This window comes from Parasteatoda tepidariorum, chromosome 1, assembly GCF_982258835.1.
Source record: "Parasteatoda tepidariorum strain Cologne lab strain chromosome 1, Ptep-v5.0, whole genome shotgun sequence".
NCBI lineage: Eukaryota > Metazoa > Arthropoda > Arachnida > Araneae > Theridiidae > Parasteatoda > Parasteatoda tepidariorum.
In genome coordinates this window covers 10859462-10886766 of record NC_141755.1, presented here as the reverse complement: position 1 = coordinate 10886766, position 27305 = coordinate 10859462, and the positions used below count along the sequence as shown (strand labels likewise).

Below are 27305 nucleotides of genomic sequence, written 5' to 3'. Positions count from 1 at the left end.
TTCTTATCGGGTTGCAAGTATCCAATTGCGTTTTAATGCAATCTTCCATAATAATAAAGTGATGAGAAAGTGAGTGTGCGCCTCTCTCATAATTTAAAAATCGTTTGCGCTGCATTACTAATTTTGGATAGTGGTTAAAAGGGGAATTTTAGCCTCCGAGCCTAAAACTTGTTCAAAAATTCCAATAAGATCGTACGAATCTGAAGAGAGGAATTGCCATTGTTCCTATGCCAACTAGGTATTGTTTTAAAGAAAACTGTAGATGATTCTGTTTTATCAAATATTTAAAAAGATATCGTCATTGCTGTTTGCAAACTTATAGCTTTCATTAACTAAAAAGTTTATCGCACGTTTTCTATTATTTTATGAGACACCGTTGTAATGAAGTGTGGGTATCTCGATCCTGATTGGTTGTGGTAATGTGACATTTGTTTACGTTAGCAGCTGTTCTTTCCATTCTATTTCGAGTAAGCCAAGCTCGTCAAGTATCGATTCTCTTAAGGGGTACATTTTCTATTCTCATTCACAAAGATTTCAATTCTTTCACCATGTATTTCTAAACACAAAGAAAGGCACGAAACCATGTAGAAAATGAACTACTTTGAAAGAAAAATTAATTTATGTTTTTCAGGAGTACTAATTGATTTAAAAGAAAAGTAAAAAATTGCTATACCATTATATTTTGACACCTATGATGCTTAATTAATTTGTAATAGACAAGGGAGGTCTTAGTAGGGAAAAATTTAAGAACGTTTTATGATATTTTCGTTGCAAATCTTAAATTTTCCTATAGTTTTACGAATTCATTTAGTCAATTTTGACATTTACTTGCATATTATTTAATTTATAAATAGCTTTGGTCAAAAATACTAAGCTAATACAGTTTATATAATAAATTTTTTCCATCACTTTTTAAATTTTTTCGAGTGTGGCCACCTTTAGTCACTATTGTTATTATGGTAATTGATCCAGTTTTAATAGGTACCAAACATACTAATATAGGTTTACGAAGCATTATATTATATTTTTGGTATCTTTTATGTTTGGTATCTTTTAGAACCCCACTATTACTGTGCAGTTTTAGTATAGATTCTGTGGAAAGAGGTATTTCACGATCCTTTAGGAATGAATAAAGAGGAAAAAATAATTTAATTGTGGTAAATGTTGGCTATCACGAGACAGTCTCGAGTAAAAGCATCATGCCAAATTATACTGAATACAGTTAATCTTCATTATTGTGGGACAAACAACTAAAAAGGTGCATTGCTTAATCTGAACGTGTTTGCTTAGGTAAAAACACCAGGGACGATAAAAAATAATAAATAAATACAAGAAATCGAAATTGTTTTAGCTTTATTTGTTACGTGGATATATTTTTTTCAAATTTGGACATTTTTTTCAGTATTGTTCGGGACTGATTTATTGATTATTTACTTTTTGTTGTTTATTGATTATTATTCAGCTAGTAAAAAATAATGTCGATGTTGCTTAGATGGTTTAAACCTTTACCAACAAAAGCGTCTAAAGTAACATTTAAAACAAGTGATCACGAAAAGTTTTTAATAAGCTACGATTGTCGAAAAAACTTTTTGCAAGGTATAGAACAAAGTATTTTGCTACAACATATAGCAATCTCATTTATAAAGATATTTTTTTTGCGAAATTAAAAAATAGTCTTTCAACAGGATTCTACTTCAGCACAAGACACTAGGTAAGATTCCAAACGCATAGCACACTTTTATGCCTTTATTACAACACAAGTGTGGCACCCTTATTCACCTGTTAGTTATAAATCCCATGGGTTGTTTCAATTGGTTGATCTTAGAGATACGGGTGTGGGCTACGATTCATAAAGCCTTGGGATTCTTTCAAAAACTCCTTGTGCAAGGAGTGGAATGAAATAGATAAAATGCGTTATTGATTTTAGTAGAAAATTTTGTGACACACTAACAGCTGTGCAGTAAACCCGAAGACAATTAACTTTTAACTGTAGTAATTATGTAATGCGTAGTGATGTGTTCATGTTCATTTGAATGTTCCTGGTCAGACAACGTGTATAACACCTAAGCTTGTACTTCTCTCTCCAAACTTCGACATCACAACCGTTGAGAAGATTTTCAGTCAGGATAGAGTAAACGTTCACCTTGCTGCGTATATACGCAGATTGTTTTGTTTACCGCCAGGATCACACGCAACCAACCAGCGGGGAGATGAGTCTTAACCATCTGCACCGCAGGAGAGGCCTGTTGAAAGTGAACCATGTTCCCTACGGATGTGTTAAAGTGAAGTTTCATTTTTTAAATAGAGCGAAAAAAAACAGAAAAATAAATGAAACTTCAAGTACAAAAGATAATAATATTCAAAATTTCATTTATGGAATTGTCCGAAACAAATTAATGGAGCTTCAAGTACAAAAGAGCAATAGTACGGTTTTTTGCTCGTATATATATGTTAGTATGATTTGAAAGACCTGGTCAAGTTAAACCATTTACTACTAAATAATTTGCATTTATATCAACTCGTTAGAATTTATAATTAAAACTTAGATAACGAAGTTTCAAAAAGCATATATTCTTAAACATTCCTATACTAGTATACTTTTCAAAAAGATACTTTGATCTACAAGTTATTTTCTCCCGTAATTATGTTTATATTAAGGCCATTTTGTTACGGAGTTCTTTAGTTGCCTTTGTATCATTAATCTCAGTCAGCTTTAAAACATTTTATTAATCCGAAGAATAAGGTACTAAGAGTACCGCCGGAAGAAGTTCCAAAGAAACTCTTTCATTTGAGCCATTTTCTTTTTGGGAAAGGAATTCCACTCCGACTACCAGACGCATCCTGCATTATTATGAGACCGAAATCTCTTCCAAAAAAAGAAAAACCATTTTTAGAAGATATAGAGATTGAGGAGGTGAGAAAATAAGTTGGAAACGAAAATAAAAAAAAGAAAAGTTGACCCGGAAATGTCGACAACAGGAAGAGAGATGATAAGATTAATGTAGGACCATCTTGAAAAGACTTAAGAATAAGAAGCTCACTTGGAATCTGAAAGTGGAGATGCGCTGAGTCTAGCAAAGTGCTTGGTAACGACTTCCGCTGTGCAGCTAAGTCCAGAAATCACCGGAAGGCTCTGTCTCAGGGTTACTCGGCCGGGCATTGAAGTCCGGTCAGAGAATGGACTGTGGAGATAGTAGTCCATATTGTAGCCGAATGACGACAGCCACTTTGGTAAACCTGAAATCAAAAGAATGTTACTGAATGCATACAGTTATTACTAAAGATTCGATTATTCGATATTATTTGTAAGACGAACAGATTTTAATGTCATGAATTAAATTATAATTTTAATTCGAAGGCTGGTTAGTCTATTTAATGACCTTTGTTTAGTTTATTTTCATCGAAGTTTAATTAAATAAAAGCCATTTATAATTTTTGATAGCTATTTTGATAAGAGTAAGATTTAAAAAAACACACTCATAGATCGATAATTGAAGACTCGATGGTTGGGAGATTAATTATATTAATACAAATATTCAAGTTCTATTAAAAAATAAATATTTATTTAAAGGACAGAATATGTTTGTTTTATAGTATTTTTTTAAGTTTGTTTTCTGAATCCTTTGTTCGAACTTTCGAACCACTGAAAAGACAACATATTTTTATTTTTTAACATTTTTTTAGTTCGTTTTCTCAGTAATTAGTCAGAACTTTTGATCCACGGATTAGAGAGAGTTTATTTATTTTACAGATTCTTTTTCATTTGCTTTCTTGGTTTATAGTCAGAACTTTTGATCCATGGATAAGACAGAATAGCTTTATTTTACAGATTTTTGTTAAATTAGTGTTCCGTGGATCGAAAGTTTGAACTAAGTAGTTTTATTTTACAGATTCTTTTCAGTTTGTTTTCTCAGTACTTAGTACTGAGAAAACTTAGTCAGAACTTTTAATCCACGGATAAGGTAAAGTATATTTATTTTACAGATTCTTTTTAGTGTTACCGTTAAAGTGTGAAATCCCTTTATTTCGTAGAATAACTAGGTATTTCATGAAATAACTAGACAAGTCAGTTAAAGTATATGAAATGTTTGACTTCTACGATTTAACTAGGTATTTTATAGAACAACGATTCGTTAAATTATGAAATGCGACACTCCAAAGTTCTTTAAACCGGTTCTAGCTGCTTTTAGTCAGTTTTGAACAGCTTTTAGCTATGACGTTAGCAATGACGTGTGTGTAAGCTTCATTCCGATGTTTTTAGACGTAGTTATTAATCTGAGCATTATGAGCAATAATTTATATCATCGGTTTCTCATTATTATTTATCAATTAATCATCCGCATTAGGGATAAAATTTATTTTTCGAGAGATTTTAGCTATTTATGATCAATTAATTTATAAAATAACTTTGAAATTGTTTATTTTTCACTTTAGTGGTCTATCATTATTTTATAGAATACCTAGATAAAGCATGGCATTTTTCATTGATTATATACTTTAACTGATTATATATATATATATATATATATATATATATATATATATATATATATATATATATATATATATATATATATATATATATATATATATATATATATATATATATATATATATATATATATATATATATATATATATATATATATATATATATATATATATATACATATATCATGCGTTGTTGTATCCGGAGAAAATAAAGAACATTTTTATGCTCAAAAATCTAATAAAGGGATCTTAAAATTTTGGATGACTTAAATAAAATATTCCCTTTTTTCTGAACATAAATTTATTCTCTCAAATGATTATCAACATTTTCGTTTTAAGGTGCATGAAAGAACGATAAAAAGTTTTTAATATCTTAAACTTCTTTTAGTTAATCAAAAATCGATAATCCCACTTTTTAAAATTAGCCTCATGAAGAAATTCTATTTCACGCTTCACGCCGAACTGCCGTAAAAACACCTTTTTTTTATGACCATACCTTGATTTTGTTGTGGTCTCAGGAAGGAATCCATAAGTCTTTGAATAAGTCTCAGATATTGGAAAAAAAAAGAGTTATTGATCCGATATTTTTAAAAAATAAGAGCTCCTGCTCCATTATGGCTTTAATTCGAGATTTACTCGATATTTTGGAAGAAGACGTTTCAGTAAAAAGTTGCATGTTAATTGAGTTTTCGCAAGAAAGAAAGCAATTGACATTTTGGATTTTAATGAATTATATACAGGGAGATTCAGTTCAGCGGACATCGTTAGAATTGAGAATTGCATAATAACCTATGGCCAGAAATGTTATAGTATGCCGATAGGGGCGCTTTTCTAATGTAGACTAGCCATTCATGTGCTTTTGAACTGGTTCATTTATTTATCTAAATAAATTATTTTAACTTTTTTTTAACAATTATAATCTCAAATAGCATTCAAATAGGCTCAAAGATAACTGTTTAATTGTACTTTAATAATAATTAACAAAAAACAAATGTACGGGAAACTTAGGCGTAATTAACCGGTTAAGTTTCCCGTGCATTCATAAGAAGATGTATACATCATCACACATGAATCAAACAGATGTATACCTTACCGGGAATGATCGAAATCAAGAGAATGTCGACTCACACCAGTGAATGTTAACAATCACATAGTCGGCTTGGTGAAAGTCCGAACTACAAGTTATATACGATTTGATATTATTATATTCGTTGATATTATTATATTTATTCGATATTTAAATATCTGCTGAGGATATATTAGGAGAAACATCAGCGTTCGGAGTACCGGTTAAATGCATACAGGGCAGTGTCACTTGACCTCAAAAAAACCATTGATGTAGGGCATATCGGGCAGTGGCACTTAACTAGACCTAGCATATATTTCGGACATTTATCAAATCGACTATGTGATTGCCGACATTCACCGGCGGAAGTCAACAACCTACAATTTCGGTCAGCCACAGTAACATATACATGAATCAAATATCTGAAATTCCAAATCATTTTTCCAACTTTATTTTTTTTAAATATTTTTTTAGCATTTAGTATTTTAGCTCTTCTCTCGTGGAACTTAACTATATCCATCCATTAATTGTTTCAAACTTTAACAATTGAGACGTTATTATACAGTGGCTTAGGCACTGGGCTATTGTTTTTGAATGACACAAGGATACCAACAAGTCACGAACTTACACCTCATCCTGGGTTTTATACCCGGTTGTGGCTTGAAGTCTATTTCATTTTAGACGGATAATCATCAACCTGTCTTTGTATTAAATGCCGACCAATGTACATCACATTAGCCGGCCATCATGTACATCTCAGTGACAACAATGCCTCGTTAGCCTCAAAGTTATAGGGCTTTAAACTTAATGACCTCCACGATAATAACTGACTGTTAAAGTAATGTTCTACTTTTACTTCAAAATTGGGGGAGCTATACTTAATAGTACTGAACCGCTTTTGTTGATTTAGAATTATTTTGAATTTTAACTTGATATATTCACTTGAAAAGATTTTATTTTCTATTGAACACATGCTTTTTTCTGAATATTTAATTAGATTTTCCCCAGTTGGTTAATAAAAAAGTGGTACAAGTAGAAGAAAATAATATACTAATTTTTTCAGCTTATGAACATTCAAACATTCTTACATTTCGAAAAATAAAAATATAATTTTTGTGACAAATCGCCTACTTTTCCCTTGTTTGGATTTTGTAAAATAGGTTTTGTTTAAATTTGATTATTTTTGAATAATTAAAGCATTATTAATTATTGCTACGAGCCATTTATTCTTCCTTGTGAGGATTTTATGACACAGGATTTGTTTAAATATTATTTTATAACTTTAGGTTTGAAACAAAAATTGATAAATCTAAACCGAATTATTCAAATTTCATACCAGCCTTACCTATTTGCTGTTACAGTACTTAAATAATATGAAAGTTTTGAAAAAAATTTCTGATTTTTTAACTTACCCATCATCAAATCTTCTTCCGAAGGTCCAGAACTTAGAGGATCATTGTTTTTGAATCTGTACATATGAATATTGTGTGGAGCTCGAAGCACTCTGGATATCTCTTCCCATTCGGGGGACAACCATTGTGCTACTTCTGGCTGGTATGCGCGACCATCGAAGAAAAGAAGTTTAGTGTAAGGATCTCTGATGCCATTCCAGTAGTCAATATACAATGGAAAGTCAGGATTTGAGTCAGAAAGAATTTCGCCAAATGGTGATCTAAATAAAAAGGAAATTTGATCTAAGTAAAAGGAATTAAGAAAAACAAACAACATCTGCATTACTTCAAGTTTAGATTCAAATTATTTTCATGTATTTCATTTAGAAATAATGATATTCAATAATGACTTTTAAATTGAGGATTAATGTGTCTTGTATGCTATTTTTAATGCATGTAATTAATAATGTGCAATTTTTAATTAAGAAATAATTCCACTGTCACAATTGTGATACTCTGACTTTCTCGGTATTGTAATGTATACTATGTTTATATCATTGTTTATATTAGTCTAATAGGCTTATCTCAATGTTGTTTTCCCCACATAGACTATTTTAGACCACATAGACTATTCCACTTAACTGATATCTGTATTTCATTCCCTCTCTACAGGCCCGTCCATTTTACTGATATCAGTATTCCATTTCCCTGTATATTTCAGTCTATCCTACTGATATCAACGTTCCTTTTCCCCATAAAAAACAGTTCATTCTTCTGATATCAGAGTGCAATTTTCCCGTATTTACCAGTTTATTCGACTGATATCAATGTTTCAATTCCATATATAGGCTTGTTGACTGTATAGATTTACTCTACTGATATCAATATTCCAAAACCAGTCCACTGTACTGATCTGCTTGGTATCAGTGTTCCACTTCCATGTACAGATCAATAATTTTTTTATTGATTTCAATTGATCATTTTTTGTTGAGTGAATACCATGTAAATTAGTAAGCGAAAATTGCTATTCAAATGAGAGGAAGCAAACTAACTCTGATGTTCCTCAAATAAGGCAAGCGCAGATTGATTTCAGTAGATAATATTTTTGCATGAATTAATCCTCCTCCCATTTGCTTTGAGAGAACTCAAAAATAACTGCACTGAAAAAACAGAGGTCTAATATCTCTCCGAATTAGATCTTGAAGTTTTGTATAATAACACATTTGTTCAACTTGAGTTTTCATGTACAATTTAAAAGGTGTAAGTAAGCTTTAAACATCGAAAATGGGACATTTGTTTCAAAGATCACTTGCTTTTACATCATTCGTTAAATATTTTCATTACCGATAACTCCAATGTTAGCTCGTTTTGATTTCGTCTGTAATTGCTTACAATCAATAACGAGTTCACGAGTATTTGTGACTGTCTTGAATGTAACTTCGTTAAAAATGTGTATATATGTTTCCAGTTGTGCAATAATGGTATTTATATTTAAGTTTATCCACTCTCTGTAAACAGTATTAAATATTTTTACAATTTAAAATATACATCTATATTTCTTCCTGCTCTGTTAAGTCTAGTTTTTATTTGTCTTAATATTCACTTAGCTACGCTCATATTTCATTTACTAACTCATTTTATTTTAAGAATTTGTGTATGCAACCTAAATCACTGATTCTTATTTTATATTGTCTCGTAAAAATAACTTTACTAATTCTTATATATGTATCATATCTTACTGTAATTATAAATTGTAGTGTTAATAAATAGCAAACATAGTGGCGGCAATTTTACACCAAGTAGTGTAAAAAAACACCCTGGGTGTTCACAGAACCATGAACTATCGTTTGTAGTAGGTATCAGTGCAGTGGAACATCACTTTGTTGTAAAGTAGTTGTCATGTTCTGATACACGACCACACAACCATATTCTGATACACGAAAATTATTCACAATATGCTTAACTCTAAGTTTATGTTTTACTCAAGTAGTACTTTGTGACGAATAATGTGTAGTCATTTGGCGAAAATTACTACAAATTTCTACAAAGTTTTTCAAGTTTTAAAGAATTTAAAATTAAGAGGAAACACTCTATAAATAGCTGATCCCTATTAGTTTATTTCGATTTATTGTAAAATAAATATTTTTTTAAATTCAAAACTAAATTATGTACTTGAAAAAATAGTATTGTTTCAAATTTTGAGATTAAAATGTAATTTGTCAACAAATAAGCTTGTTTTAATCGCATTTTTAATAAAGTCATGTTATCGTGTTTAGGATATGGATAAACTTGTGAGATGACAGCTAGAAAAAAAAATGGATCGAGTAATAGGGTTCAAGATTACAAGTATATTTTCTTGTGATTTTCGTAAGTAATTATTCTGATGTTTATCTTTTTTCACATTCCATGTTGATGTACCACATAGTATTGGTAAGACGAGCACATTGTGAAAGTTTGAAAATACCTTTATATTTTTGTTCGATTCATAACTTCAGTTTCTTTGTATAACAATTGAAATTAATAAATTTTCGATCTCTCTAAAATAATTCGTTGAAAATCAGTGTCTTATTTATGAACACGATTCTGCCTGAACAACTTCTTAATGGCAGCAAATGGCAATCGGTCTCATTCTGAAGTCAAACAAATCTGGTTAAAGTGTGAGAATGTGCGGCAAAGTAAGTGAAATTTCACGTGTGCTGAGTTTTTCACCTTAATAACTCAGATTGAGCCCAGTATAAGTTCAAGACCAATATTTCAGTAATAGACTGACCCCTACGAATACAGTTCCTCTGGACGCTTTCTTATTAGTACAGCACCTACAGCTCTTTCAAAAGAGGAGTATTTTAGTACAATAAAAACCTCGTTTTGATCGCATGAAAGTTAAACAGTCGATGCTTTTATTTAACGTTGTTTTTCGAAGCTCTATCGCCAAGGAAAATAAAAAACCACAGCTTAAGTGCCTCACACTTAAAGCAATGCGATGATTTTAAACTGTAAATATTATCTTGTAGTGAAGAATTATCTGGGATTTAGAACGGACTAATAACTTAACTATTTTAAAACTTATTAAAATTCCTAATCTCCAATTTGGCGACATTTTTTGTTCTAGAGGAAAATAAACAAAATCATTGGCTTATTCTCAGTTTTTTCAATTTTTTATGAGCCCAGGTAAAGCAGCATTGGACTAAGTTTTTAGATATTACAAAATTGGACCACAAACTCTTTTCATTTTCACAAGCCTGAGAATTTTCGCCAAATTGACGTTTTCGCCATTTTCAAAATAAGACTAGACAGCTGTGGCTTTAGATAGGCTAAACTTGACCTAACAGTCGTGAGTAACAGTTGTAGACTCACAACATCATTTCATAATACGACGGAGCCTTCGAAAAACAGCCCTAAGGAGCGCAGCCTGACAGCAGGACGCTATGAAGTCAAAATGCCGCCGTTATTTAGGTGGTTTCAATGGTTATTTTTATTTTATATTTTGTGACATTCGCCAATTATAATAATCATCTTTTTTTATATTTGACTTTCAAATTAGCTTAGAAATTGCTGAGTCAAACAGCATGAACTTTTTTTTTGGGCGTATGATTTCATGTTTTTTAGCAGAACATTTAATTGTAATCTATAATCAGTATGTTAAGAGTTAATCAACATATACAACTTTTCAAACTCATTTTAAATTATTTATATACTATAATCATTTCATATAAGTATGCAAAGAAAAACATAAATTACATTTCAACTTTCTAAAAACTATTATTAGCACAGTTAATTAATGCAATTTGTTTACTTTTCTTTCTGCATAATGAATAAATTATTTTTCAAGAGAATATTTAAAAAAAATGTTTATGTGTAAATAAGAAGGAACTAATAAAAAATATTGACTAAGGTATGAGTGGTGTTTTTCTGCTCACAAATTTTTTTTCAAATAAAAGGACTTTTTTTCTTGAAAAAAAAGGAAAGGTGAAAACATGTTTGATTTTGAGAGGTTTTTCAGGATATTTTTTTTAAATACTAAGTTCACTTCGCAGGATAATTTTTATGAAATAGAAATTGCATTGATGTGCCTTATGAATATTCATTTGATTAAAAAAAAACATGGTTTATAAAGTTTTTTTTCCTTCTAAATATAAAAGAAAAATGTTGTGGTATACGCATGGGGAAATTCATATAAGTTGTTGATGCTTAAAAATAAGAGTAAGTCTGCTAAATAATTTTTCAGAGTTGTAAATATTTTTATCTTATGCAACCTGTTGGTATATTTTACAACATGCCGAAAAAAATGGTCCTTTTCAAAAACATATTTGTAGCGTAGAAACTTTACACAACTTCTGGTACTTCAGGAATTCATAAATATGATAATTTATGTCATCTCCATTTTTCTTTCAGGGATTAGTTGGAGCGAATAATATTTAGAGAGAGATTATCAAAAGCATTTTTATTAAAAGATATTTGTATTTAAGCTTGTGTTTAAAGATACGTAGCCTTTAGAATTCATGGAAAAGGAGGCATAGTTAAGTCTAAATAAAGGTAATAGAACGTTTTTCTTCATTTTAAAGATGAAATAATTTGTAGAATAACATCTGCAACTGTGTTTATATGACTACTTTATAGGCTTGTGTAGTTTGGACACTATTTATTAAACAATTTTCACTATACAAATGGTTAGAGATCTTATCGACTGTCTGTTGGGTTAGTGATCTTATCGACTGTCTGTTGAGATAGAATATTCATTTAGTCTATAGAATTCATGAAAAAGAGGCATTGTTAAGTCTGAATACAGATAATAAAACGTTTTTCTTCATTTTGAAGTTGTAATAATTTATAGGATAATATCTGTAACTGCGTGTATACGATAACTTAATAGGTTTGTATTGTTGGGACACTATTTGTTAAACAAATTTTACTATAAAAATTTTTCGAGATCTTATCAACTGTCTATTTATTAATATATAGAATTCAAAAGCAGATCTTTTGAAGTTTATTTTTAAAATAATTGCTAAAAATATAGTCAAGGAAATGTCATAAATAATTGTTTACGAAAATAAACAATAAAAAAAAGCTACCAGAATTTTTGATTGTCGGAGAAAACAAGGGTTAACAAGTGAATCTTAGGTAATCAAACTGGCTTTGATGTTTTTCATTCCACCTTCTTTATTAGTGATTTAATGTATTTAGATAGCATTTCGTCATTTTTAGACATATTCTTTAAGTCCTAATAGATTTTTTTTGCCTATTTTTTTAGATTGATTCTAAAAATGTGTTTTAACCGCTTTCCTGATTATCCCGAGTGAACTCGGGTACGTATACATTGCAAATATTTATTATCCCGAGTATACTCGGGCACAGCAGAATTCGTCAATACGTTTTGTTTTATCACGTTTTTATTCGGCCGGAACCAAAAAAAAAATAGCAATAATCTGCTGTGATTGGAATTTTGTCAATATTTGTTTGGGAGTTTTGCTATTTGTGGAACTGCAGATGTGCTTTGCACAATTGTATATACGATGGTTGATGAATTTACACAGAAAAAAAGAGTAAAAAAATGGCGTTCGAGAGCGAAAGTGAAAGTAATGCAGATGATTTTTCAGATTATGAAGATGTGAACATGTAGAAAGACTAACATTTAACTTTTTTTCATTTGCCCGAGATATGTTGGGATAGTAACCTGACGGTAAATTAAATATTTTTTACGCATAAAAAAATTGAAATTTCAACTCAGAACTTGTGTATTATGTTTTGTTTTAGTTTCTTATATTTTTTAATGAAAAATAAATTGATTTTTTGCATTTTTTTTCTTCAAAAAAATTGAGAAGGGAAGTGGTTAAAGGCGGTGGTTATGAAACACCCTGTATAGATGACGTTATACTACAACAACTAAAGAAAATTGTTGAGGAATAGATATGAGTCTTTGGACGATTAAATACCAGTTTTATTTTAAATATTATAAAGAACCAAAGTCTAATTCAATGTGATTGAAAGACTTCAGTTTTATTTGAACTTATTTTTTTATCATATATTATTAGAAATATTGGAGTGTGAATTATTTGTTATAGACTACTAAGTAAAATATAAACCGTAATAGGCTACTAAGTAAAAAAAATTTTTTTCGCAACTTAATTCTTAAATTTAATTTCACGATTCTAAGGTACAATTTAAACGAACTCATCCTTCATTTTCAGTGCTATTTGTTCAACAATCAATTTTACTCTACATTAAGTATTTTGCATCACAAGATAATTTGCATGACTTTAGTATAGTGTTAAATTGAACTGTGATTCTGTTTATGTTGAATAATAGTATCATGTGCTTAAATTTCAGAAGGTCTAAGTAGAATGAAAATATCGTTCACTTGGTAACAAACTGAGTTAGCAACAAGGTAAGTCTATAAAATTGTTTAAGGTAACAATGATACGCTTCGAAGTTGAACTCTTCTTTTGAGAAAGTAGTGACAAATATGCTTATCGAAATAAACTTTCGAGAAATTTAGAAAGCGAATTTCAAATATTTTATAACTCATTGTTCTGGAATTAAGCTGAGTTCATTTCCCCATGGTTGAACCATAATATCACTCAAATTTGTTACAATCTTATTTCGGTTTTCAGTTGAACCACATTATCGGATTACTATTGATCACACAATACTGTACTGAGAAAAGAAAGGATGGGCAAAACTGTCAGGATATGATAATATTTACCGTATTTTTGGCTCGATAAGAACAAGGAACTCGGTAATTTTTACCGAACAGCTTTGATAATGGTTTTGGTAAAATTAAAAACAATATATGGCCTTATATTGTGGGAACAATTTTGGTAAATGTGGTGAAATTTGGTAATTTTATCATGATATCTTAAAGCACGATATAAAAAAAATTTATTTGGTTAAATTTACTTTTGAGTTTTATATTTTCACTAAATGTATGATAATAAGAGTCATGATTTTGAAAACCAGAAGTTCCGGAAAATCGTTATCCCATGAACGGAATAGCCATCGAATGAATGGTTTAAAACCGTATATTTTGGTTTTATTAAATAAAACAAAATTTTTTTCTTTTTTTTTTATAACTAAAATGTCCTTATCTTACAGTACGGTAATTTTACCAGAATTATTTTCTCAATGCATGATTCAACTTGCACTGAAACATGTTTTAATTGAAAACCGTATTAAGTTATGAGCAAATTTGGATCGTTTAGCTCTTTAATGTAACAATGCTTGAAGATTTTAAAAATTATTTCATTGAGAAGTAATTTTTCTAAAAACGTAGTGTTTTAATTTCATCAACAGTAGAAAAAAAAAAAAAAAGATATGTATTGTACCTGATGACTTTTTTCACTACTTTTCCTTCAGAATCAAATATCACAACTGGCGATCCTAACTGATCACAAGCTACGAAGAATTTGTTTGCAGATGTCTCCTCCATGTACATCAGATGCCCATTTGTATCATAAAACAAAGATATTGTTGTCTTAGAATTTGGATAATGGACGTGTGTTACTTGTCTTGGATCTTTTGGATTGGTATACAGAAACTGTGTTACATTATGGTCCCCGTTACTCCATGCTGATAATCTATGCATGGCATCGTACACGTAGGTAATGTCATAAATACCTGGTAATATGGCATTGATAAGCTGAGCTTTAGCGTTGAATATAAATTTTTCATTAGCCCTCGATACGAGGAAGCCACGAGCATCTACAACGTATGGAATATCATTGTTGTAGCCAATTAATCGGTCACCATCATCGTATTTTAAAGTTACTTGACGGTCACCATTCCAAAAGGAATTCATGTTGCCATTCACATCATAAAGGTACCTGAAAATTAAAATTGCATTTCAATAAAATAATAATTTTCTAATTAGTGCAATTCATTGCCTAGTAGCAACCATGCTAAGTGAGATTTGAATAACATGTACATTTTTTAGCTTAACCATTATGTTATGGTCAACTATGATTAGAAATATTAACTTAATAATGAAAAGTAATTTATTCTTTGAATATGTTGGTTTCCAATGAGAAATATATTTCTAATTCTTTTTGATGGTTTCATAAATTCTAAAGCCAATTTTCTCAATTTAACTTTAAAATGACGTTTTACATGCTCTTTTATCCCTTAGATGCAGATGGGAAGCCGGTGTTTCTTTTGCATATTTTTTTCTAACATTCTAATTAAAAGTAAAAAACATTTTGGTATTTTTTATTATAGTTATTAAAAAAATCTGTAAGATTATGGGAACTATATTTATACTGAAATATAAAATCCCGAAAAAGTAGTTTGATAACAATTTTTTTTCATTCATATTAAAATATTTATCAGTAATTATTTTTGAAAATTAATGAAATTTCAATGATGAATAACTGTTTCTCTTAGGTTTAAATAAGTGCAAGTGAATGCAAATTTTTTAAAAGAATTATTGTTTGGAAGTGAGCCGTGTTTGAAAGATTTTACTTTTGACGCAGAAAAAGACTCCTTTATCACATGCTGCGTTTTATAACCATATATTATTAAAATAATAAATGTAATAATATAATATTTTTCTTTTAGTTAGACGTAGATTATTAAAACTGTGTCAAAGGGTTAAAAAGTTCCAACATAGTAAGAGGGCACCCAAGAGTGTAGTTCAGTATAGATTACTAACGGCTGAAATAATAAAATTTGCATTGCAGTACAAAATAATGGTATTTAAAATTGAGTTAAAACATACCTAAACCTACGTCTTCCAGAAACTTCTGCAAGATATCCATCCTGCGTGTACTTATATTCAGTTATTTCTGTGCCAGTATCTTGTTCAGATTTCGACATCGTTTTAAGCACTCGACCCCTGTTGTCGTAATGAATCGAAAGAGAATAAACTTCTCTGTTCCAGAGAGTGATCGCCAACAACGAGATAAATCCGTAAGCATCATGTCCGATTGTCTTGCTGAAGTGCCTTTGCTCATCTTGAATAAATACATTGTTGACTTTCGGTCTGTGAACGAGGAACTGTTGAACCTGTTCTATGGACCCAGACTGACCAGTGAATCTGTAGCGGGAATCTGCTACAACTTTACCAGCTGCTTCAATTTCAACGACTGTCACTTGTCCTTCGTGGCGATACCGATATTTCAGAGTATTCAGTTTGCTTTCTGCAGAGAAACGGATTCTCTCTTCCTTAACAAGTATTCCTTGGTACCTGAAACGGTAGAAAAACAAAATGGTTTTCTCATTTACAAGGTGTATGCTTACAACTTGTAAATGAGAAAATCAAAAACCAAACCATCAAGGTCATATTTCATTTGTTCTATAAAGGCCTAAGGGAAAATATTATGATAAGTCACAGTTTTAAAAGTGTTCTAGAGAGCGGTTTCTCAGTTCCGGAAGAGGACTTTATTTTTGTATATTTAATTTTTAACATTTATTTTTATACATTAATTTTTATATATTTATTTTTATATAGTTAGTTTCAAGCATTCATTTTCATATATTTATTTTTACACATTCATTTATATACATTTATTTTTATATTTTTATTTTTAAACAGTTTTTAAACATTTTTTTCATATTTTTATTTTTATACTTTTATTTTTATACATTTATTTTTAAACATTTATTTTTATACATGTATCTTTATATATTTATTTTTATACATTTATTTCCATACATTTATTTTCATACATTTATTTTTATGCATTTATTTTCATACATTTATTTTCATACATTTAATTTTATATATTTATTTTTATACATTTATTTTCATGCATTTATTTTAATACATTTATTTTCATACATTTATTTTTATATATTTATTTTTATACATTGCATTTATTTAGTTACAGTATAGTTACATTTAGTTTCGTATATTTATTTTTATGAATTTATCTTCTTCACGTTTGCCTGTTAAACCATCAACATTCCACAACTTATCATGGCGTATACTGCAACAAATTCTAGATCAAATTTCGGTGAAAAGTACCGGCACTTAGGGTGCCGGTACTTTTTACCTGGAAATCCCCGAAAGGAATAAAATTCTGATATACCGTAATTTTTAGTGCAATTGCAGTAAAAACACAGAGTCATTCTAATTAAATATTGTTGTAAAAATTGCTGTACAAGTAGTAATATCATATATCTATTGTAGTAATATCATTTATTGCAGTTATATCATATATCTCTTTACATTCAAATTTCACTGTAACGGAGTTTCTGTAGTGTTTCAAATTCAAAATATATGTTTAATGAATTTCGTTACTGTAGTCTTAATTTTACATTCTGTTGGAATTTCATAAATACAGAATCAGGCAGCAGTACATTCTGATGCATAACAATTAAAAATAAACATTTTAAATTTATTTTGAAACTTAAATCAAAATTTTAAAAAGAAAGGATGTCGAAGATTCAATAATTTTACCTAAATTCACTTCGTATCTCCAAATTTGGTGTCTTTTTTGTCCATGACTTGATTAAGGTCTTGTGTTCCAAATACGTGAAATCGGTCCGTTCTTTACCACAAAACTCAGTTTGTAGACGACCACTTGAATCATAAGCGTAAACAACCCTACCAGAATGATCAGGATACATCTTGGCTAACAGCAGACCATAATCATTGAAATGCATCACAAAAGGTGACTTAACCCCAGGACTGAGGTAAAGAAGCTTGTAAAATCCCAACGATGTCTGCACGGCGACTTCATGTTTGTGACCATTTGGTGTAATGATAGTGTGGAGGCCGCCTGTGGTATGGTACTGCAGGAGATAACGACTTCCACTTGGTAGAATCAGTTCACTGGGCTATAAGAGAGATGCGGAATAAAAATATCAATCCCATGCAGAATTGAAATATACATAATATATTCGTTTCTCCCTATCTACATAGTTTGCACATTGTGAGACTTTTCTTTTATTTCCTTTTAGATTGTTGAAAACTTTTTTTTCTCTTATAAATAATTCCAAGGAATTTTTTATTTTTTTTAATCTTCGTAAAAGGGGTCCTGGAAAAAAAAACTAGTATAAAATGAGATAGCTGACGTTTTCATGTTTATGAGAAAACTAAGGTCGGAAATTTGAATATTCTGCAGCGTGTATTGGGCGTTTTATTATTTAGATAGCTCAGTTCCTGGAATAATCAGCAATGATTTCCGTCGGTTTTCTAGATTAAAATGTATTGTAAGCATCAAGTTTGCTCATAACTGATATTTTTTATGTTTATTTTTCGCCTTCGGCAACTTTTTCTCAGATATTTTAACATATTTTAAAATGTTTCTTTAAGTAAAAGAAAACATAATTTTACCAGAACTATGACTAGTTCTAGAACATATTTATTATATTCTTTGGAAGTATCATTTTTGAAATTGAGGTTTTGTTAAAATTTCAATTCTGATAGCATGTTTTTTTGAACAATCGGTCTGTACTGCACGGAGAAAAAAAGTTCGGTAAAAATGCAGTGATGTATAATAAAAACATTTCTTTTGAAAAAAAAACTACATAATTCTAGTTACTGAAACTAAAATATACTGCATTTAAACCATTCATTTGGTAATTTTTTCATTTATATGGTAACGGTTAACCGGGAATTCTGGTTTTTAAAATTATAGTTCTTATTATTACTCATTTAGTAAAATCGCAAAAAACTGAAAAGTAAATTCAACAGTATATATGGTTTTTATGCCATGCTCTTAGGTATCATGATAAAATTACCAAGTTTTAGCATGTTTTCCAAATTTTACCTCGTAGAGAATAAGACCATATTTTATTGTAAATTTTACTAAAATCATTACCAAAGCACTTCGGGAAAAAATATTGAGCTTTTTGGTTTCCCCAAAAAGCCAGAAATACGGTGATATATGTGACCAAATTCTAGTAGTATTTATAATACTTTTTTTTTTTCGCAGTGTGCCGTTCATTAAAAAAATCAACGTAAGCGACAAGAAATCCAAAATTCAGATCTTTATATATTTGGCATTTATGTATGATAAGCTAAAATAATTTTTTTCCACAATCAATTTTCAGCATCAGTTTCTTGAACTTCTGTTTTAGCATTTATAGTGTTAGCAGTGAAAATAAAATTGTTGTCAAGTCGCTTTTCTAAAAATCTATCGTAAAGTTCTCTCACCGTTTTTTCAAAAGCTCGGCGCGGCAGTAAAATCTGCCAAACTAACACTGCAAAACTGTTTCACCTTGCGAAGACGTATTTGACAGGAAAGCAAATATTTACGAACAAAGACTCGCGACAGGTTTTATATAATAATATGTTTTACCAGATTCAAAAAAGTAAACTGGGTATTTTAATCCCAAAGATGTTTGTTTATCAGACATAGGCAAGTGACTCAGTTTTTAATTACAATAAACTATTAATTTTACCCGGTACGACTCGGGTAATTAAAAAGCCCATTTTTGATTAAAAGATCTGTATGAATAGTATTGTAGTAAATAAGAGCTTACTGTCCTATATTATGACCATTTGTAACTAATAAACGGTAAATTACTATGAAAAACTTTTTTTAAGCCCTAAATGTTTTAAATTTTCCTACTAAATAATCAATCTAGCACATAACTTTAAAATTTTCTTTTCACGATACTGATTGGTGAGAGTCAAGATTTACTAAAATAAGAGTAGCACTAAATTACCACATATCTTTAAAGTTTTTTGTAAAATTTCACAATACTGATTGGTGAGAGTTAAGATTTACTAAAATCGTAACTGACTTTTGGAGAATAATTATTGACTCCACAAATATTTGTACAATATTTTTGACAAACTAATATAACCGTGCTACACAGTTCTTTTCGTTCAACCCTGCTGCAAATTATGTCACTGAATTGGCACTTTTATTTTCGGAATATTAACGTCGAATTTTTGTCGTTATTTGTTGCCCTTCCAGGTGATAGAATAATAAATTCAAAAAGTTACTATATAAATATAGCTCTCAAAATCAAATATTAACCACACATTGTATTGTTTAAGTCATGTTAGTCATATTATTCGTATGAACTGGCATTTCGTAACAACTGCAATTTAATTTTATTCAGTTTCATTGACTTTATGTAAATTAGGCTCAAAAAAACCCGTTTTAGAAGCATATTGAACATATGATTTTATATCAAGCTTTAAAAACATCAATTCCGTAACCCAACCAAAAATTATCTGAAAAAACTAATTATGATTTCCTCTGTTTTGGTCAAACACAGGAAACCCAAAATAAGTAATTAAAATAAAAATACTATAAACTCCCTATAAAACCAATCTTTGGATAAATAGAACGGTATCTTCGAAAGTCTCGAATGTTTTTTTACAATAATTGAAAAAGGAGAAACAGGTAGCAATGCTGATCTTAAATAAAACTCTTTCATTCGGTTGTAAAATTCTTTTTACCTTATTATCATACTTTTGTATCTATATGCATTAAATTTAATGTAAATCTGTTGAAAAAAATTGACTTGTTTAATAAGTATACAAACGAAAATGATTCTGTTTTATCTTTATATATTCTTGTGAATTTTTTCATATATCCTAACTATAAAACTCAAATTCTATATCTATCAATATTTTATGGAAAAATGAAATGCTATCTTGTGATTAATCTTGTATATAAGCAAGCAGTGAGAGATTTTGACAATGAAAAACTCATTAGTAACTGATGTACAATGGACCAAAATTAAGTAGAAATTCCTAGTTGAGGTGGCATATTTTAAATTATAACAGTCAAAACATATTTTTAAATAAATCTAATAAATGCATTCTAATGAAACTGTCTCACAGTCTTTGTCTGAATGTATTTTGTTTGGATTGATCTATGATTTTAATTATGATTAGAAAATTTACGTAACGGCACTTAGCTAGGTCATAGGTATTATATTTTTCGAAAATAATATTCTAGAATTATAATTAAATTTTGAAATTAATAGAAGTAGTGTGTCAACCAAAGCCTGCAATATTTTTTTAACGTAGGATTAAAGGAACTATCTGGAATAAATATTCATTTATTCTACTTATTACATTCATTAAAAAGCGAAGCACTTTTTCAAAATTTATATATATATATATATATATATATATATATATATATATATATATATGCTTGTCCAGCAAACGATCTTCCGTCATTTAGGCATTTACAGGGCACATTTTTCTGTCCACTTTTTCAGGGGCACCATATTAGGTGGGCAAACGTTGCTCCCACTGAAAGGACAGGTAGTTCAGAGAATGAAAAAGCATCCATGTCTTACTCGGGATTCGAACTCAGAACATTTCTGATGCAAGGCCGTTTCCCTGACCCCTACACACGCCAGTCGGCTATATAATTATATAGTTTTTATTCAATTAAAAGCTTGATTTAAACTTTATTTAAAACAAGCTTTGGAGAAAAATGTCTCAGTAATGATGGTGATAATATTCAATATCTAATTATCTGTCTTCTGTTTTGAATAAAGAAATAAAGTTGAAATAAATCATACCATATCAACTATTTTCTTGTCATATTTATACATAATGCCATTGTTGTCCGAATGCCGAACTTCAACTAATCTTCCTAAAATGTCAAAGTCATAGTTTCTGATAAGGTGTCCTCTTTCCCATTTTGTTAAGCGTCCGAATTGGTCAAATACTACTTTGACCGGAGTGATATTTTGAGGTGATTGCCATTGTATTGAACGGGCCATGACGTCATAGGAAGCGGTGACCAGTGGAACTTGGTGTCGGTCATATATGATTTCGGAATTCTGGTCTCGGTCAAAGACTACGCTGAAGATGAGTTCTCCGTTCCGCTAAATTTAATTAAAAAGAAATAATTAAGCTATTTATTTTCTGGAATATTTAAAAGAAGTGCAATTAAAAAACTTATGTACAGAATATTATGAATTTAACACACTTAATCTATATTTTAGAATCATCGTCAAAAATGAAGCCAATATACATTTGGCGTTGCAAATTAATATTAGATGAGGAAATAAAATGCTATGTAAATCTAAAAGATGATTTCTAAGTAAGGTGAAACTGGTAATGTAAAAATATTTTTAATTGCTTCAGGAAACAGATCGGAATTGCAAAACACTGGTTTTTCAATGAACTTCCTCCCCTCTGATTTAAAAGATTTCAATAGAGCTTTTTTCTCATGCCAAAATATTTATTACACTGGGGAACAAATTTTTGGTTGCATTTATAAAAATACCTGCTCTTGCCTGATTCGGGTGGGGAATTTCTAATCTGAAATTACTTTTTCTCCAATAAATGCAAATTTTTTAAAAATTATATTTTCAGTCTATTTGTTTGCGAAATGTATAAGTTAGAAAATGCTTTAAATAATTGGAGGAAGAATAAATATTGAGAAAAACTTCTTGGGGAGTTAGGGCACATCGTCAAGATAAAAATTGCGTAGGAACTCATCCCCAGAAGCGTCCTCATACGCGGCTAGGGGTGCTTCCTCATTGTAAGTTGTTCAGAAGCACATGAAGAAAATATTCATAATAGGAGAGCACCCCTAGTGGCGTAAGACATTTCCAAGCATGGGTTCTTATGCAGTTTTGATCCAGATAACGCGACCTAACTCCCCAATAAGTTTGTCGCAACATTTAGGAAAATTTACTAAAAATATAATTTTTCGAAAAAATCTGTCGCTCAGAGAGAAATTGAATGCAGACTAGAAATCAGCGATACGAACGTATCTAAGATTTGTTAAAAAATTTTATGCAACGAAAAAATAATTGTTTGCTTTTTTGTTTCATATTCAGCACGGATACCAAAAATATACACCAAGGGCAGTCTTTATAGAACCCCGGTATATTCCAGCTTCTAAAAGAAAATAATTCGCGAATTTTATTAATATATATTTTTTCAAATTTTAACACATCACGTTCAGTGAGTTATCGCACTTTCTTTTAGATGCAAATATTCATGAAAAACAAATGTCTATGACCTAGTCCTGTGTTTTAAACTCGACAAATTTAATATTAACTAGAACTATTGATCTTTCGGACAATTTAGTTGGAAGATCTCCCAAACGTTTATCTTATTTTGTTCTCTTCTCCCCGTTTATTCAAAGCATCGAAGTTTAAAATTTTTCGAATTCTAAAGTCTAACATGTTGTTTTAAACATCTATGAAAGAAACTATACTTGAAAAATCAATTTCTTGAATATTTTATTCATAAAATCAAAAATAAAGCGCAGTTTTCCATTTTGTTATTTTCAAGTCATGCTAAAATCAATGTATTAAAGTTTTGAAAAGTATTGCAAAGTTATTTTAAATTTAAACTTGTATTTGAAAGCAATAAATTTTAAAATATTCTTTAGTTGAACATTTGTTCTCGTTATAGTTACTATAACGAGATTTAATTTCTCCTAATTTTGAGAAGTAATTAAAGCTTTTTTTACAAATGAAATTAAATTAAATGAGTTGGTAATATTTCATTTTCTTGCTTATCATGCGTAATTTGTTTTAAAAATTATTTTAAAATAAATTGTAATTTTTTTACTAATATTTGTGAAAATTTATAAATTATTTTCATTTGAACATGCTTGTTTTCGCTAAGTCGTCGCAGTTATTTTGCAGAAATTTGATTTCATTTTTTCTGAAGTTTAGAAATAATTAAATGCAATTAATTACAATTGCGTAATTTGACTTTAACACCTATCTTTTAAATTACCTTTTATCTTGCATTTTTAAGCAAATTTTAATTTTTATGTTTGATGTTTATTAATTTTGGAAACAAAAACTGTTTTTTGGATTCTTTTTTTACTTTTAAGTTTTCTTGTGACTTAATTCCTTAAAATGTCTTAAAAATTCATAACTTTAATACTCTATTATATAATTTTACTGCAAATTTTTTATGGATTTAATTTCTCCGAAATATTAAATTAAAAATAAATTTTTCATGCTTGTTTCATAGCATCAAATGAATACGCGTTTTTTTTATTTATGCTATATCTTACTTCTAATTCATTTATTTTCTTTCAGTTGTTCAATCACATTACAATTGCTTTTGAAATTTAAATAATTTTAACTGCACACTGTAATAAAATTTCAGATCAAGTTACGGTAAAAAATATCCACACTCAGGGTGCCACTACTTCTTACCGTAAACTCTTACTGAACAAAAACTCTGATATATACGTATATACGTACTTCGTACGTATCTTTCGTTTATACTTATATCTTACGCGTGGACAAATTCTGGATCAAATTACCGGATAAAGTACCGGCACTTTTTACCATAAAATCAAGTTTAATCATAATATGTTACGGAACGAAAAATCAGATGTAACGATAATTTTTACAGTAAGGGCTGATAATTTTTACAGTATATCTGATGATACAGTAAATATCACAATGTTTCATCAAATGCAATGTCATCAATTTTAATGTAATATCATCACATAAATCACTGAATCGCTCTAATTAAATAAATATTTGTTAAATTTAGGGTATAATATTTTACGGAAGATGTAACCAAAGTGCCAGTACACTATACCGCAATTTGATACGGAATGTTTCATATTGCAGCTGTTTTTTGTTTTATATTGAAACGTGTTAAAAATTATATTTTCTGACTTGAACTTTCTTCTAACTCTAGTAACATGTCGGTTGCCATTTACCATATACCGTAATTTCTGAAGTAATATTTCCTGCAAAATCGCTGTATTTCTCTAGTTAAATATCTATGACTTTAAAAATTATGGAATAATATTTTACGGAAAAATGAATTTTACGGATAATGCACACAAAAGGCTAATACTTTATACTATAATTTGATTCGCAAATTTTTACAGTACGGCTGATTTCATGGTTATATTAAAACATGTAAAAAGTTATTTAATGTACCTTGAACTTTCTTCCCACTCGTGTAATATGTCGGTTACCATTTTTACCATCAGCGTGAACAAAGTAATGCCATTCCAGATATTGTACATTATCATCACTAAATGCCATTCTCATTCGGGCAGGTAAAGGAAACATTTCACCGGACACCGGATTGGTGCTGGACAGCACTGGATTGGGTACAGTTTCCACATCTAATTTGCTCGAATCTCTTTGGATCACTGATAAACTACCATCAGCATGCTGTGTTATTCTTTCTTCGGTCGATCCTAAAAAAATAAGTTTTAAAAATAATTAATGTTGAGATAGAAGGTAATTGCCCGTGATAAACAAATGAGATCTCATTTGATAATAATTTAACTGTTAGAAATTTAACGGACAAAAAGTGGCCAAATAATATTTATTTAATTGTTATTTTACCATATTGAACAAAAACTGTCAAATAACTACAAAATAAAGGTATTCAAACTGTAATCTGTGAGATTGTTATTTTACCATATTCACCAAAAACTGTCAAATAACTATAAAATAAAGGTATTCAAACTGTGAATTGTGAGAAAAATCGTTTCTTAAATGTTTTGACATTTTTCTTAATGAGAAAAATGTCTTAAATGTTAGAAACAGTAAACATTACGGTTAATTGGAGGGACAGACTGTTGCCAGTCATTTTACAGTTATTTTTGAATAAAAATTTGTAATGTGCACTTTCATAGCTTTTTAATGGAATATTTCATTTGAAAAATTTCGTTTATCGTTTTTAAAATAACTAAGTTAACTTAGCATGTTAAAGTAGCATTTTTACATTAGCTATATCACTGTTAGAGTATCAAAGGGTATATGTCAAATAAAAGGAAGAGTTATTTGGTGATTGATAAAATATGACGAAGGAGATCTCTTTTTAATATTTATTGCGTTTATTACAAGTTGTTCAAGTAGTTACTCATGAAAATTGCCAATTTATTCGCCAAGATACAGGAAACAAAGCGAATAAAATCAATTAAAAAATAATAATTTTAAATACAAAATTATATGCTATGAAATACTGATGATAATTATCCGGGATTTATTCTAAGCACAAACAATAGTTTTAAGAATGTTATTCTGTGATATAGTGAAGACAACTTTCTGGCACTTGGTTTTGCAGAATAAAAAAAAATTATTGGAGAAAAAAAAATTAGTTTTAGTTAATACGATTTTTGAACACTCTACCCGCACTCTAACCCTTTTACTTTACGAAGTTTTTTTTAAAATTAGTTTTGTTTCTAATAAACTCGATTATCGAATCTGTAAGTAAACTTTAATTTTTTAAATGTGTGAAATGTAAATATGTCAAATTAATTTAAACGAATAATAACATAACAATAAAATAATAAATAAAATTTTTTGACGTGTTAACAAGTAGTTAAATTTTTTTGAAAAGAGATAAACGCATTTTAAAAAAAAGTGAAGTTACAGGTAACGATTAGTAAATCTTAGTGATTTATTTTCTTTTTTGAAGAACTGAAGTTACAAGTTACGTTTAGTAGTGTAGTAGAGCTTAACGGTACTCGTTAAAGATGAAGATCTTTCTAAATGATAATTAGAATCAGTAATAAGTATATAATGTTAATTTATTACCATAGGCTGTATATAATCATAAAAATGTTTCAAAAAAAATTCTTGTTGTATTTATTATTAAAGTGACCTAGGTTTTCGTATTTGGATTGGACAGCACAGAAATTTTTCTTTAATATACAACTTTCTCATTAAAGAACAAAGGTTAAAACTGGTTTTTCAAAAAAAAAAAAAAAATTGAGGTTGAAAGCTATTAATAAAAATTATCTTTTTGAAAGTCATTAAATTTTCATTAAAATTTTTTTTATTATTCCAGCTTTTTTAAATGAAGCACCTTACCGAAACATTTTTCCAAGCATTAGTCTAAATCATTTAAAGAATGGTTCAAAATATTGGTATAGTGCAACAAAATTTAATTCAATTTACAAAATCCGAAATACTGAACAAAATGTTTGAAACCCTTCAAAAAAATTAATACATGTGTGTAAATAAAATGTGTGTAAAATGAAATATGTGGGACGTGGCAAAGTAATAAAGGTTTTCTGCATAAATAGAAATTTTTTATTGAATTTAAGAGCAGTTACAATATTTTTTCCAAAAACTGAAACAGATTTAGTTATTCATGTATATCAGTAGATATAAATTGTAAATGAATTTGTTGTATCTATACAAACTTAAGTTTAATGTATAAAAAGCCTATTTAGCGACACAAATTGTGTAATTAGAAAAATAATGTATCTTTTAAGGAAAAAGAAATGGTTAGCATAAGATTTGCCTTGGAAAACTAAGTAATTTAAGCTTTACTCCACAAGATGGCGGTGCATTCTTTGATGTACGATTGATGCAGCCTAATAGTGCTCTTTATAAATTATCTTTGCGAATATTATTCCCTTACGGTGGTAATTCATTTCTGCCATCGAGAAAGATTTTGGCAATGAGAGAGAAGTAGATATAGAGGCCATGTTCATCCTTCAACGGAATATTGCCTTGACATAATTCATATTTCTGTCATA

General features: G+C 29.3%; 1 protein-coding gene across 1 annotated transcript in view; it reads right to left on the bottom strand.

Moving 5' to 3' along the window:
- Positions 1 to 27305, bottom strand: part of LOC107455277 (teneurin-m) — a 467942-nt gene that overhangs the window by 4991 nt on the left and 435646 nt on the right. The window contains exons 27-33 of the mRNA XM_016072782.4: positions 24742 to 25007; positions 21382 to 21690; positions 17339 to 17718; positions 15656 to 16123; positions 14268 to 14765; positions 6970 to 7229; positions 3042 to 3237 (exon numbers count right to left, since the gene is read on the bottom strand). Coding sequence (XP_015928268.2) covers positions 3042 to 3237; positions 6970 to 7229; positions 14268 to 14765; positions 15656 to 16123; positions 17339 to 17718; positions 21382 to 21690; positions 24742 to 25007 — 2377 coding nt within the window. The remainder of the gene's footprint in view (positions 1 to 3041; positions 3238 to 6969; positions 7230 to 14267; positions 14766 to 15655; positions 16124 to 17338; positions 17719 to 21381; positions 21691 to 24741; positions 25008 to 27305) is intronic.